At 41.3% G+C, this 15,692-nt stretch overlaps 1 protein-coding gene across 2 annotated transcripts in view; it reads right to left on the reverse strand.

Annotated features, from left to right (window-relative positions):
• LOC147032678 (IQ motif and SEC7 domain-containing protein 1-like) overlaps positions 1 to 15,692 on the reverse strand; it is a 90,382-nt gene that overhangs the window by 34,302 nt on the left and 40,388 nt on the right. For both annotated transcript variants that reach the window (XM_085870486.1, XM_085870487.1), the window contains exons 4-7: positions 11,667 to 11,828; positions 5,801 to 5,923; positions 3,128 to 3,294; positions 2,152 to 2,291 (exon numbers count right to left, since the gene is read on the reverse strand). In XM_085870486.1, coding sequence (XP_085726612.1) covers positions 2,152 to 2,291; positions 3,128 to 3,294; positions 5,801 to 5,923; positions 11,667 to 11,828 — 592 coding nt within the window. The remainder of the gene's footprint in view (positions 1 to 2,151; positions 2,292 to 3,127; positions 3,295 to 5,800; positions 5,924 to 11,666; positions 11,829 to 15,692) is intronic.

Here is a 15,692-nt window from a genome sequence, read left to right on the forward strand (position 1 = left end):
ACCCTTCAGATCCGAAGCCCACCACCCTAACCATTAAGGCAACACCAGGCATAAGGCTGGAATGCAGTGTTCTCGGCCCAATCCTTTTCTTAATCTTCATCAATGATCTCCCTGGCTCTGGAAAATCCACTTTATCTCTTTGATGGCTCCACCCTCTGCTGTGACATCCCTCATCCTTTAGATAGACAGGTAGCAGCCTCTTCCCACTCTCTTCAGATCTTGACAAAATCACAAGCAAGTCAAACACTTGGAATGTCTTCCAATCCTGACAAATTCCCCACTCTCACTCTCTCTCTCCGAATGGACCGTATGGCAAACCCTCCCGTCTACTTTCTTAATAATCCTCTCAAAGAAGTTCAGTTACTCAAACTCTTGTGTCGCACTATCAGCATGATCTTTCTTGGGCAAACCACATTTCAAAGTTGGCCTCCAAAGCCAGCTGCCGACTGGGCATCCTCTGTCATACAAAGTCCTTCCTTGGCACACCTGAACTCTTATCCACCTACAAGGCCTTCATCCACAGTTTGATGGAATACTGCTCTCCACTCTGGCACCCCTGTCTCACATCAGCTTGACACCGTGGAAACTAAAGCCTTCAAGATCATTGGAATCCACCACGATGAAGCCGAGTCTATGGGCCTATTAGTTTGCCATTGCCAACAGATCGGTGGTTTCTCTGTCTTCTTCCATCTATTTTCTGGTCTTGCACCCTCTGCCCCATCCGTTCTTTGTCCCCCCAGGTTTCTGCAGCGTGCACGTGATCTACCAGCAACCCCCTTCCAGTGAAACTCCCAAAATCCCAAATCACTACTCACCTCATTAATTTTTTCCTCTTTTCTCCAGCTGTGGAATCAACTTCCACATTTTCTTCAATCTCATTTTTCCATCGACGTCTTCAAGAGAGCTGTTCATCACCATCTCAGATCATCCCCCATGCAAATCCATGATCTTTTTGAGCTCTGTTAAACCACTTCCCCCATGCCAATGTCCAGTTTTTCCTTCCTGAGAGTCTGCTTCTACATCTATCTTGTCCACCCCCCTGTATTCTCCCCTACTCCTCATCCTTACCCGCATCCCTTGTTCGTCCATCTCCGTCTATTTTGTTCCTCAGCTCTGATGGTGTTTCCCCCCTTCTGTTCTTGCTTCCTGATCCGTTCTCTGTTCTCGCTCTTCCATGAGCTTTGTCTTTGTATATAAAAATAGCAATAATTTAAACTAAAAGTAATAATCACATAAATAAGGAAGTGAGGAAGCATGCATATGAATCTCATGAAAATTAATTCTTGCCTATTTTAATGGTCTCCAGAATGTGTCGATTCAAATTTGCAAGTCAATAACACAAGTCAAAGCTCCAAGGAGTTTCAAATTCCACAGCCACAAAAGCAAAATGCTAAATACAGCACAGTGTTTGTATTATCCCAAAGTAGATAATATTCACAAAGAGGGAGAGGAATAAATAGAAGCACTTTAAAGAAATGCTGAAGCCAAATGAAAAGGATTAACAAAGAGACTGACAACTCATCACCTCTGATATTTACTTTTACCCGAGAGAGAACAACACATTTTGTTTGCATTATTATACATGATCATCATCAATATACCGTAATCTTTACAGAGCGTTGTAGAGCAGCTTCTTGGCACAGGTTATGCGAAGTGGTTTGCAATTGCCTTCCCAGTAGTTAATCACAGGAGTAATTTGTAATTTGTCCAGGGTGCCGGTAGCGAAAGCTCGCCTTATCTTTGCAAAAGACACCGTGTAATCTTTAACGTTCACAAAGCACAAATTGATGCCTTGTCCTGCATTCGAAAGACCAGGATGACAGTTTATAGCTGGGTAGAGATTCAAACCCGAGCTCTACATCTCAAAGATTAGTGCACGTACTCCTAAGACTATCTCTCCATCGCACCAATATAACCCTAAGAAGATTTTTTTTACGCACCAATATAAAGTATCCTCTACTTCAATTGCTGATTACAGTGAAGGATATTAAATTAAAAAGTGGAATAAAGCTGCGGATTAACTTGGTTGCATGGAGCAGTTTTCATCAATTCAGATTCAACTTGACATTTCTGTTTGTACACTTCACAACTGATGCACAGTCCATTGCATCAGAATTGCCCGTCTTTACTGGGAAAGCATTTTGACCTCACCGGCTTTTTCCCTACAATGGACTTCTCCACCTTGGAGACCTGGGAGACGTGGTCCTCGTTCGTCTTGAGCTCCCGCTTTGCGATTCGGTCATATATCCCCACGAGCATGTCGCGGGGAATGTCCACCCCGTCGTCGACACCTGACATGACATAAAACGGTGGAAATATTCTCAGCTTTGTCCTACAATATCTCAGGGTCAATAGTCTGAAAAATACAGTTCTAAAATAAATGCATTATCAATTCCAAGTCCGTTTTAGAGAAAATCTGAACAGCACAGTCTAGTATACCTCTATGAATTGCCACAACAATTATTCGTGTGCAACAATAACTTGGGCTGGCCTGTTCGTGTTCCATTCTGTACACATGCCTAATGATGTGGGGAACCCACATTCAAATCTTATATACCATTTGTGTTTGTTCAGTGTCTACTACTGTCCTTGTAATTCATATACAAGTTGTATCCTCATGTCCATGTGATGTAAATCCAAGCCCCACTCCAAGCCTGAGGCTCATACATAAACAGATTTTTGCTGTCGTAAACTTGTGTCTGCGTTGGACAATATTTTTTCTATTTTCAAAACATACAAGATCTCTTGATTGCACAGAAATCCCTCCTTCACATTGGCCGTGAGAATTCTTAAATTGTTGACATGTCATTTTTCATGCGTTGATATTCCCAAAGATAGAAATAATGTCTATCGTTGAATCGGTCATGGAAATGAAAAAGATAACAATGACAGTGAAAATGATAATGAAGAAAACAAATAACTGTGGGATGACGAATATTATAACGAGTTTACAAAATGATGTTAAAATGAAAGCACAGTTGATGATAACAGGTAATCGCTGTCGACGAGTAATCTCTTCCGAATGAAAATACAAATCACAAACACACACGCTGTTCATGATTAATGACGAAGTTGATGAATGAGTAAAAAGAGAAGGAATGCCTCTTGACAAAAATAGTGTACCCACCACGCAGGTTTTTTATAAAATCATCCAACTTCATCTTCCGCTCAGCCTTTACATTGGGGCTGAAGAGGTCTGTGTTCAGCAGAATGATGGCGAAAGCCAGGATGAAAATAGTGTCCGGGTTTCGAAACTGGCGCAGGAGCACAGCGTTACACATGCAGTACCTCTGGCTGCGGATAAACATGGGAACGGAGGGAGGGAATCTGAGAACACTGCTGAATAAGGGAAACAATTAAAGAGTTGTGGTGAGATGATTTCAGGAAGTTTGAGCCAAAATTCCATCACCAAAACAAGTATTTATTTTCTACCAGGTCTTCCAGAAAGCTGGGTTGGAAGTCACATTGCCAGTGAGGAGCAACGGCATTGGGAAGGTGGCAATGGATCCACAGATTCTGGTGCAGCAATACGATTCCTCTCGTACTTATAAAGGTCAAACTGGGTAACACCTTTTTTTCTTTGGGGTCTAAAGGCTCATGGAAGAGCTGTCACACACAAAGCATCCACACACAAACACACATGCAGACAGAGACACTAGGTAACAAAGGACTTGAGATATATTATGAGACAAACACAGACATAGACATTCGGGTAAGTAACCTCCCAGTGCACTCTGGGCACTGGCAGTGTCAACTCGTGGCATCGCCTTTCTCTGTGCAGTCAGTGCAGCATTTTAAGGAGATATCTTCCTCCCACCACTATTGGATGCAAACCCACGGGGAACATTTGGGATGAACTTGGCTAAAACAATAAGTTTAAATTAAGCTCCATGATGTGCTGTGCAATGCAATGAGAAGTACCATTTCTTTAATGGTTACCTTTCACTTTTGAAAAGCTTCATAAGACAGCAACAAAATGGTCTTTGGGGTGAAACATCAACTGCGAAAGCTAAGAATCATCGAGATGTTGTGTTAAAATCGAGACGTTAAGGAAATGCGAAGTCGAAGAGAAGGAGGTTGGTTATCAGTAGAATGGGGAAATCATGAAAAGACATAGGGCCAGGGTAGATCCTTATTCTAACCAGTAATAGACAATCAACTTGGTTTTCCTACTACTGCTTAGTTACATTTATCGGGATGTGAGCTTGTTGAAGGAAAATGCTGACGTCACGTTTTCTCAGTTCTTCAAAGTTATTTTCTGAACACACATTTTATTTATAACTCAGCTTGATAACTTGTTTGCCACTCAAATATCCAGTTGTGAAAATGAATTAGAGTGAATTGTTGAGAAGAGAGCTTCATGCACAGGTAAATAGTTTCATAAGAGACTCTGCAATGAAATGAACACTTTAAAAAGGTAAGGGGGGGGGCAGAGAAGGGTATAACACTAGGTAGGTCCGTCCATCCGTCCCATACTCTGTGCAGAGCATTGGTGTTGTTAGTGCTTGGTATTAATTCAACATCAAAGCAAGATTTGAACTCAGGATCTCAGGATCCCAAACCCACCACCCTAACCATTAAACAAACACCAGGCAGAGAACCATGGGCAGTGATAATTAATTAAGTGGATTTTGGAAGTAACCTTTAGGTGGCGCAACGTACTGTGTTTTGAAGGGCGTCTGCTAAAAGATCAATCCTTGACAGCTCGTACTGATGCAAACCACTACCTGAAAAGTACCAATCTGACTCAAGAATATGCAGCTAAAAGACGATCACACTATGTACTTCTACTAAGCTGTCCTTTCAGCCCCTTTTTGGGAATGTTCTCGCCTGGTGTTGGCTTTGTGGTTAGGGTGGCTAGGTTAGGTTAGGTTCAAGCTCCATTGGCTGCTGAATGAACACCATGTGGGGTTGACTCAGCCTGTCGTTCTTCCGAGGTCAGCAAAATGAGGACCAGTGTACTGGTGGAGGGGCACAGCATCAGCGGCACAGCTGCACTCCAAGAAATGATCACTACCTGGCAGCCAAAGCTGTCATATGCAAGAACAGAACAGAACAGAAGGAAGGTTCTCAATATCACCCCTTATTATGATCTTTAAGTTCCATCACTTTGTTCCACAATTTTGAACCATTTAGGGGTTTTTATTGGAGCACAATTAAGTACTGTTTAGCAAAAGTAGGTTTGAAAATATGAGGTCTGACAGGATGATGCAGAGGTGGTGCACTTGTCCTTGAGCTGTCTCATCTGGGTTCGATTCCTGACCAGAAAATAAAAACTTCTGATTGGTGCTTTGAAAGCAGGGCATTGCATCACAAAGTGCACCACCCCTCGAACAGATATGAAGCTGGGTGTCCCATCTGATAGCTTGAGTTGGTGGATGTTAACGATCCCATGGTGTCTTTCACAAAGAATAGGTGCATTGTCTTCAGCACAATGTACAAATTACAAATTTCTTCCCAAATTAACTTCAGTCTAATGTCAGGCCTGGCCAGTTGGTACACAAAAGACTTGGACAAAGATTCCACCAGCCCAACACAAAAGAATGGGGAAATAATTGAGGCTGTTAAAGAAGTAGTAGTAGTCGTTTTGATGATACAAATGTTGGAAAGATAATGAGGAATGTTGGTTGAGGCAGTCAATGCGGTTGAGGAATTGCCTGCCACAACTGCCATGTCTGACTGGGAATGCCACATCTCACGAAGAGCACCAGGACATCTATGTATCCAATCTAAATCAACAAGAAAAACGATGATTATGCTGTTGTCCAATAAAATAAACATGAACAATATTTACACGTACCTAAAGGCTTCAACGAGTCTTTCTACTTTTTGTGCCTCGCCTTGGACCCGTATCTGTGCTTGAAATTTTCGCAAGGCTTCATCCAGTTCCATGTTGGAGAAGTCCATCTCCTCAACAACACAGCTGCAGCAAAGAGAGGGTCAGTGAAATAGAAAGATGTAATAGAAATATATAGAAAGAAAGATGTGAAAATGTTTATGGTCGAGAGGAAGTGACGTGACAGCTCTTAAATGTTTTACAAAACACCATGAAAAACAATGTTTAAAAATGTTGAAAAACAAGAAACTAGTTCCGTGTTGTACTTGGAAGCTTCTGGAGATCAGTAATTGGTGAGGAGTTTCGATGGGAAGCAACAGTCAATCTATGTTTCACACAAACCAAAGTGGTTGGCAATCCTTTCTGATGCAGAATAAAGGATGATTGCGGCGATTGTAGTACATTGTGCAGGTTATATTGGTGGTGTCAGTGCAAAATTAGGAATTTTCAATATATTTATTATGCATCGTAAAACAAATATTTAATTTCAGCACGGCGGTAAAAGTGGCTCGATTCCAACAGCTTGTCAGTGAGTTATGTTGGTGACAATGGTCCAGTGGTGATCAAGTGATGAGCACACCAGCCTATTAAATCAAATCCAGCTGAAGGCAACAGTATTTATGATGATCATTTTTGCTCCGAGATTCTGGAAACTGGTGTTGGCGCAGTGGTGAGGGCAGCAGCTTGGGATCCAAAAGGTCCTGAGTTCAAGCCCCGTTGGGCCACTGAATTAATACACCAGGGGGTTGACTCAGCCTGTCATCCTTCCGAGGTCGGCAAAATGAGTACCAGTGTACTGGGCCGGTGTATACCCCGGTTAAAATAGGTGTACCAGATCCCTGTGTCGCAAGAGGCGACCAGGGTTGCGTCAGGAAGGGCATCCGGCGTAAAGAAACTTGTGCCAAATCACTATGCGGATCATGCGGATGATCCGCTGTGGCGACCCCTAAAAGGGAGCAGCCGAAAGAAGTAGAAGATTCTGGAAACTGATGTAATTGGATGAGGATAACCATGTTGCCATTGGATTTTCAGTAAAAACACAGTTGGCTCACTAATGACCTCCAAAGAGGGGATTAATCATCCTCCCTCTCACTATTTGTGGTCTATGCATTATTCAAGCCAATACTTTGTGATGGACTGACTTTACATGCCATCATGGCAAACTTTCTATGAACACCAAAAGGCTGCCTTAACATACTTGAACGAGAACGGGCACTTGGTAGAGCGCATACCTTCGCCGCCGCTACTTTTTTCTGGGCACATTTGAAAAACGTCATTTAAAAACGTCCATGACGTCACAAATATCAGTCCGATGGACGTCAAATTTGGTGTTAGATGTCATTGAGGGCAGTCCAACAAAATGGAATGATAAACACTGAAAAAAATCGAAAGTTTAAAAATGACATCATCGTGTGACGTCATTTTGACGCACTTCCAATGACGTCACTACCAATCGCGGACTACCATCCTGAAAGCTCTTATTTCAAGGAACATTTTAACGTTGGTTTCATGTCAATAGCTCTATTAGATCTGAAGTTATGCCTACAAGTATATTTTGACCTTGAGTGTGACCTTGACCTTGACCATTGAGTTAATTTGCAAAACCTGTTCATAAATAAGCAGATATTTTGGTACTGATCATAATGCCTGGATTTGGGACAATTTCCTTTACAAATCACACAGATATTTGAATAAAAAATATCAGGACATTTTAGCCACAATTGAAAAACGTTATGTTCAAACGTCAATGACGTCATAACGGTCAGTCCGAACGACATCAAATTTGGTGTGTGATGTCCTTAAGGTAAGTCCCACAAAACGCTATGATCAAAACTGATGAGGTCGAAATTTGAAAATTTACGTCATCTTGTGACGTCATTTTGACGCACTTCTGATGACATCACGTCAAATCTGACACCACGTACCCGAAAGGTATTTCGTCATGGAACAATATGGCGTTGGTTGCATGTCGATAGCTGTCTTATGAAGGAAGTTATGCTCAAAAGTTTGTTTTTGACCTTTTCATGACCTTGACCTTGACCTTTGACCCGATCGCTCCCAAAATATAATCAAATCGTCCTTGGATAATCACAAATCATCCCACCAATTTTCATGCAATTCGGTTTTATACTTTCTGAGTTATGCAAATAACAAACAAACACACATATTCACAAATAAATAAATACACAGCGACCAAAACATAACCTTTCGCAGAATGCAAAGGTAAAGAGTTATTAAATGCTATTGAAATAAAAGCATGTTTATCACAGTAAAAACCAGAGCGTTTGCAGAACAAGATACCCCATGCAGTATTCAAGTATATACAGTGCTTCGATTTTAATAAAAATATTTTAACCATCATTAAAAAAATCCGTAAGTTTAGTGCTATTGATGTAGTCCAGAAGCAGTCCCGAATATCACCCGAATACAGCACCCCCATTGAACCTTTATTTAAATTGAAGGACAGCAAAACTGTAGGTTCTTTTAAGTATTATGACAGACGATTTGTGTTCAACACCATTGAAGTATATTATTAAATTTAAATAAAATAAAGATTGTAAAAGTCTTATTCTTAAATTAATTCCGCCATTTTCCGCAGTTTCTATTTTATCACCCGATCGAACACATTACGTTAGTTCTTCATGCCTATTGTTTGTGTCCTTTAGGACATCCTTAAAAACAGTAAGTTTCCTGTGTGGAATTATTTTTAATTTTGTTTGACTGCCAGGCAAGAGAGAGAGAGAGAGTAAAAATATTATCTCACTCCTCTCTGCGCATGTAAGATCAGGACAAATTCAAAGCCAAATTACGTTAAAACAAAAGACTTGTCTTCCTATTCATATTCGATTTGTGTTCAAAACATTACATTCGATTTAAATAAGTTGTTTCTTGATCATAAACTGATAAGACCGATCATAAACTCATCATAAACTGGGTGGAGTCAGGCCAGCTGTCCAGCCAAGGGGTGTAAAGCAGTGGGGTGGAGTCAGAGCATCTGAAAACTGACCGATGTATAATATACTTTCCAAGTTTTAAAAACGGCATAACTGTGAAAAATTGGTGAAACACCCTGAAACTCGAACTTGTTCTGTAATTTATTATAATAAAGCCATTGACCAAGTTTCAGTTGAATATGTTAAAGGGAATGAGAAAACAATCTGAAAAGCCACATGTTGGATGAACAGACAGACGGACGGACAGACGGAAAGAAAATCTATTGTCCCGTCTTGTGAAACCAGTAGGGGACAAATAACATAAAATACATTTATTCTGCCTTTTGTAATAATGCAAAACATTTATTTATTATTCATCATTTTGTAAAACTTTTATTATAATTTTTTGCTGGCAGGGGTTATGCGGCATTGCCCGGAGAGGGGCGGATACCCGGCACTGCCAGGCTGGGTGAGCTTTTCCCGGCAGTAGTTTCAGGACAAGTTGGACGTTGAAAAGTTACGAGTTAGGGTTCGGGTATCGGCCTCATGGTGGTTACCTTTTGCTTGCGGGCTGGCGGCAGCCCTGCCTGATCACAAACCCCAATATACACTATATGTCGGCCTTTGGTGCCTCAAAACAGACGTCAAGGCCAACATCTGGTAGCTTAAAACCTTGCCCAGATTCTGACATAACTACACCCAAAATTTAGGGCCTCTAGATGCTTCGGTTTGGCCGTGAAAGAATAACGTACAAATGCACAAACACTTGAAAATATGTACTGTATAGAGATATAGATTCTACATTTTGAAAAACATTCATTTATTTAGAATTTAATTAATCTCATGTCTCCACTGAATTGGTGCTTAAAGTGCTTCAACTTTCCACCAAAATAAGTTTCTGTGGCACAACTGATTGTGTTACATATCATATCAAACATTGCCTGTTTGATTTGCTGGAGGTTGGCAGCAAAAGTCACTTTAGTACAGAAAACCGGCGCCTACACCCAGCTCGATTACACCGATAACAATGACGAAAATGATAACGATAACGATAACGAGAGTTTATTTTCAAAAGCAGTCACACCAGGCCAAAATGGGCTTCAATAAACCGTTTAGCAGATGTCCATCAACACCGACTTCCTTTTCCCACCAACATGGCTAACAGTGGGGCTAGGAAAATTTTATTCTCTTGCTCTTGTTGGACAGAAGACATAGGAGGAGGTAGAGAGGACAGATACGTGTGCATGGAATTTTACAACTTAGGAATTAGTTTCATGTAAAGACGAGTTTCTTGTGCTTTTGCTTGTCCATATTGGTGCCAAAATGGATGTGAGGCTGACATCACTTGCAAATGCAGCCACTGATTGGTCAGGATCTTTTATAGTTTTCATCCGAGGAGGTAAACATACAGTACTTTCATTGCACGTTGGATTTATGAACTGTAGCTTTAAAAATGTTTTAAAGAGAATGGGTTGCTGGCTCATTGCCCAACCCCCAACCTGGGGGAAATCTAGAATGAAATGGTTTGGACATACACAGTGTAGAAAGAATGGATGAGGAAAGGCAAGTGATAAGACGACTGTATAACCAAAGCAGGATGAAAAGTAGGTCAATGGAAAGACCAAGAACCAGATGGAAGCACACAGTAGAGAATGATCTAATGGAAGCTGGAACTCCAATGAAAGAAACACATCTAGCCCAAGATAGTAAAGTGTGAAGAGCTGTGATTTGGGTCCTTTGCTGCAGAGAAAGATTAACGATTAACGATGGTAAAATACTTTTCTCTGGAAGTGATCCCAACTATAGCTATTGTTATCATTCAAGAGTATCTTTGTCGTTGTTGTTATGGTGTGACCACCTCCATACATACACACTGAATAAGTGATATATTTGATTGTTATACTGTACAGTAGTTATCGTTATCAGTATCTTTTTGGGTGTGACTGGGGCTTTATTCATAATCCATGTACATCACGCTTTTTGGATTCTTCTTGAACAGTTTGTCTCAGTGTACCTTTCAACTTTGCCATCTTTCGCATTATCTTTACTCCCTTTAGGCACACTTTCATTTTCCCTCGGTAATGTTGCTTGATACATATTTGTTAAAGTTCTGTGTATAGCCATGGTTTTTCAATCGTTTAATGATTTACAAATACCAACCACTGATAGAACTATAGTTGATAACGTTATGTTTTAGAATGCACCCTTCATTTATGATAATGACTCATGCGATCTCATGGAGACCCTCACGACAGTTGTATCAGGTCTCATGAGAAATCACAGATGTTTGTAAGAGTCATAGCTCCTACAACTACCCTGCCTCCCCTCCCCATGTCCTTCGCATCCTCCATGCCCACAGCTGCTCACAATGAGCTCGTGAATAAAAAAAACAACTTTAGAGGAGGTCAGATGCAATACAAAAGTGATACCCCAAAACTGAGTGTATTACACCACTGCCATCTTGTTTTGTTCAGCTTAACAGAGTTATAGAAAGGATGCTTGTCTTGGATTGAAGGGATCAGTAAAATGTCAGAGTGACCTCAATGAAACTATTATGATTCAACAACATATTTTACTTTCTTTCCACAAACAGTACACTCATTTATATTAAGCGAAAATGGAAAGGCTTTAACTTGACTCTTTTCTCCGTTCTCTCTCCTCCTTTACTCCCCTATCCTTTATTTTATTCAATTATAATTTCACAACTTGCTTTCACTTCTCCGCAAGCCTTCTTTGCATATGTAACTTGTAGATGAATGACTCCAAAGTTCTTTCACAACAATTATAAAGTTATAACTTAATAATTACCTTTAAATAATCTTTCCACTTTCATGTTAAGCCACAGATTTACTGATCGGCCATACTAATTGGGATTGATGGAACATAAACACACTCACTCTAAGACCTCACGGTTGAACTGCTTCTGTCGGTTTCCAAGAAAATCCCCAATCAGCTGGCGACTCAGTCCTTTTCGATGCAACAGAAATTGGGCGACTCCGTATGGTGTGTCTGGAATGAAGCCTCGTTCCATCAAGAACTGAAGGCCCTTCTCTGGCTTCCTGCAGGACCAACAACAATGTGGGGGGGGGGGGGAGGGGATTGCAAAATGTGTCAGAAATCATGTGACTGTGCCATTAAGAAAGAGCAGTGGAGGCCACTCCAGAAATGTGTAAAGAGTGCAACTTTGGCCAAGGTAGACAATGCCACTCATTTCTAAAAGATTCTGCAGTATCATAATTTGGATGAACACAAGTCATGTTTGGATGAACATAAAAGGGCAATGCGGTTGGGTATGGCAGTTCAGTCAGGCATTGCACGGCACCAGGTACAAACCGGTCATGAGTTTGACCTGGATGTAAGTGCTGGAAAAGTGGTTCCCAACCTGTAGTCCGTGGCTCCTTGAGGTCAGCAAGACTAGCAGCAGGGGTCCACAAGAAAAAAAAAGAAGTAACATTCACCTCTCTGCACAGCCAAGTGATGTCACACACTGTACGTCAGAGTAACCAGTCATGGAAGTCCCTGGCTCATCCTGCTTGTGCCGTCATTTTTTCACGATGATAGTCTCACATGGTTAGCCACCAAATATTTGGATGTTCGGAATGGCTCCGCATACCACAAAAATATTTAGGAACCACCGTGCTAGAAGATAGGTTCAGTCAGTTAAATGAGACATTATGTTGACTATATTGCCTGCAGGCAATGCTTATGGACAAACAAAGGGGAGTGAAAAGGATTTTCAGCTCAATTAATGCAGAAATGCAATATCTTTCCCAACCCTGAAAAGCTCTGTGGACAACCATGTATGACTTACCATCGTGCCAAAATTAGGCTCCTTTCACTATACCAGAGGATGCTGTCTCACCAATTATTCCACGAGCAGACAACTGAGATTACAATAAAAAAAAGTTAAACATGTGGTTGGGCCTTTTTTGTGTTCCCCTCTGAGCACAGAGCTCAAGATACTGAGAACCCAAATTAAAATTCCATACAATATGATGCTTTGGCCATTGTGTACTCATGTAGAAATATATTATCTCCTCACCACCTCAATATTTTCACAAGGACATACCATCCATCAAGGTGTTATACGTGACACGGAAGGAATTGATATAAAATATGAGGGAGGGCAAACAGAGAAATAAGGATCATGGAAGTAGAGCAAGAGAAGATTGGTTTGACTTGTGAAAAGGATTCATTTTAATATCTTTAATATTTTAATATCTGCAAAACATGGTGGGTTAGAGGTTATTCTTCTTCTTCTTTATTTTTGTTCCCGTATCGGATAGAGCGTGTGTTAAAGGAAAGGATTATTTGGAAGATCTGCTAACCCTTTTATGTTCATCCAAACGTGATGAAGATTGTCACGTTTGGATGAACATAATTTAAGGGAAATGCGGCTGGGTAGGACAGATCAGTCAGCTGTTGCACGGCACCAGGTACAAACCGGTCATGAGTTTGACCTGGATGGAACCCGTGTGCTGAGTGCCACGCCCACCAAACACCTTGAAGATTGGCACACCAAATAACAGGGAGGGGGTGTTAACCAGTGAAACAATTGATCTCCCAACTCAATATAATACACCAATAAAGACATCAAGAAGGGGATGTGTAAAACCAAGATGATTGACAAGCCAACCACTACCCATACAACACCCAGGAGCTCGAGCAGGTACTCAACCGGAAGAAATTCAGTGGGGAAAAAATGGGAGGACAGTCCTCACCACTCATGTGCATCATTATAATACCAGATCATGGCATTTGCAACATAGGAATGAGAAGTAAACCAATGATGATGACATGGCTTTCTCTTCTACAACAACAAAAAAGGGTTCCATACTTTCGTGCACAGCCAGAAGTATATTGAGTGGTCCACAAAATCTATACTAATAAATGTCTGTGTGTGTAAGTGTGTGCCAGTGTGTCTCCTCCATAACTCCAAAACCATGAAACCTAGCAGCCTGAAACTTTGCATGCATACGAAGAAAACTCCAAGGAAGTGCATGACTGAAAATTGAGTGTTTGGGTTAATTAAAACACCCCTTTTAAAGATAATTAATGGCATAATTTAATTATGTCCTTCATCAGGTGATCCTCAGCCACCTCGCTCTCTCGGGTCTCAGGTGTTTCCTAAGTAACCTCGCTGGGATCTGAAGCCACCATGTTTTTTGGCCTGCTCAACCATGTCTTGACTTGTAACAAGCCATGATTTCTTAAGGATAGTTTTTTTCACTTTCCTCACTTATATTATTGAATGCCTGTTCATCATAGCTACAAGTCCTTGTATACATCACTTTTGTGAGTGCTATCATTTTCAAATTAGGAGTTTGGAGCGATTTCATGCATTATATGATACAATTTTCCATAATATACTCTCACGGATGAAGGAAAGTATATCATTAAAATAATATTTTGGTTTTGAGGAATGGATATCGTCCGGACAAAACAAGTGTCGAAATCTGTTGTGAAGTCTGATAATTTAAAGAAATAACGAGTCTTATAACTAAGTCAATTTACTTTAAGCAAGCAAGGTTATGTTCCCTCCTCCAAAATATATACACAAGAAAATGTGTCATTTCCAAAGTACGAAACTTATCTTTTTCTACTGTTTGGATAATTATATTGAGTGAACAAAAAAATTTCGGAAAGTGCCAAAATTAACCAGCTTCATTGATCGATATGATTTAATGCATTCACTGCTTGATCTCACGCTCTGTCCCCCAGAGGGACTGCCTATTCATAGCATCTGCCAGATCTGTGTCTATATTTTCAGAGGTTTCATGAGGTGCTCTACAGAGAATCAAAGCAAATGTGGTTAAAAAAAATGGATATTTTAAAAAAAGTTATAACGTTTGCGCAGACCCCGAACCGATGTACCACATGACACGTGCACAGACGAGTTGGCAAAATGCAAGATTTTCTGCAATGTTTGTTTCACGGCCGATTGAACTTTAAGATGTCTCCATGGTTGTTCTGCATTAAGCAGCAACTCTTTTGTGGATAAAGTAATTTTATTTCATTAATGCATTTTATTTCGTGAACTGCTGTGTGCATGGTTAAGAGCGGCTTTAAAGTTAAAAGGGATCCTTTCTGGTATGCAGTGACAGCCTGACCAACCGTTCCTTATCAAACATTTAATTGGAGTGCTTGCATGAGTGCTTAAGCCACTTGCCAAGCACCCATTGTCAATAGTGGTACTGCACTACATCATTCAGAGTGAGTGGTTCGTACTCTGTCACCTTGAGAGAGTGGTTCGTGCTCATCACCCTGAGTGAGTTGTTCATGCTCCGTCACCCTGAGGGAGTGCTTCGTGCTCCATCACCCTGAGCGAGTGGTTCATGCTCCATCACCCTGAGCGTGTGGGCTTGTCCTCCGTCACTCTGAGCGTGTGGTTCATGCTCAGTCACCCTGAGTGAGTGCTTCGTGCTCCGTCACCCTGAGCATGTGGTTCGTGCTCCGTCACAGTGAGTGAGTGGTCAAATTTCTGCCCTGCTAGAGCTGCCCTGGTCAACTGTAAGTGCTGTTATTGTGAAGTGGAAACGTCTCGGAGCAACAACAGCTCAGCCGTGAAGTGGTAGGCTACACAAGCTTACAGAACGGGACCGCCGAGTATTGAAGCGCATAACGCAGAAAAAGTGTTTGGCGTCAGTTGCAACACTCACAACCGAGTTCCAAACTGACTCTGGAAGCAACATCAGCACAAGCACTGTTCGTCAAGAGCTTCATGAAATGGGTTTCCATGGCCGAACAGCCGCATACAAGCCAAGCGTCGGCTGGAGTGGTGTAATGCTCACAGCCATTGGATTCTGGAGCAGTGGAAACGTGTTCTCTGCAGTGATGAATCACACTTCACCATCTGGCAGTCTGACGGATGAATCTGGGATTGGCGGATGCCAGGAGAACACTACCTGCCCGTATGTATAGTG

This window comes from Eptatretus burgeri, chromosome 2, assembly GCF_056783735.1.
Source record: "Eptatretus burgeri isolate ZD-2024b chromosome 2, Ebu_testis_v1, whole genome shotgun sequence".
In the NCBI taxonomy this organism is placed as follows: domain Eukaryota; kingdom Metazoa; phylum Chordata; class Myxini; order Myxiniformes; family Myxinidae; genus Eptatretus; species Eptatretus burgeri.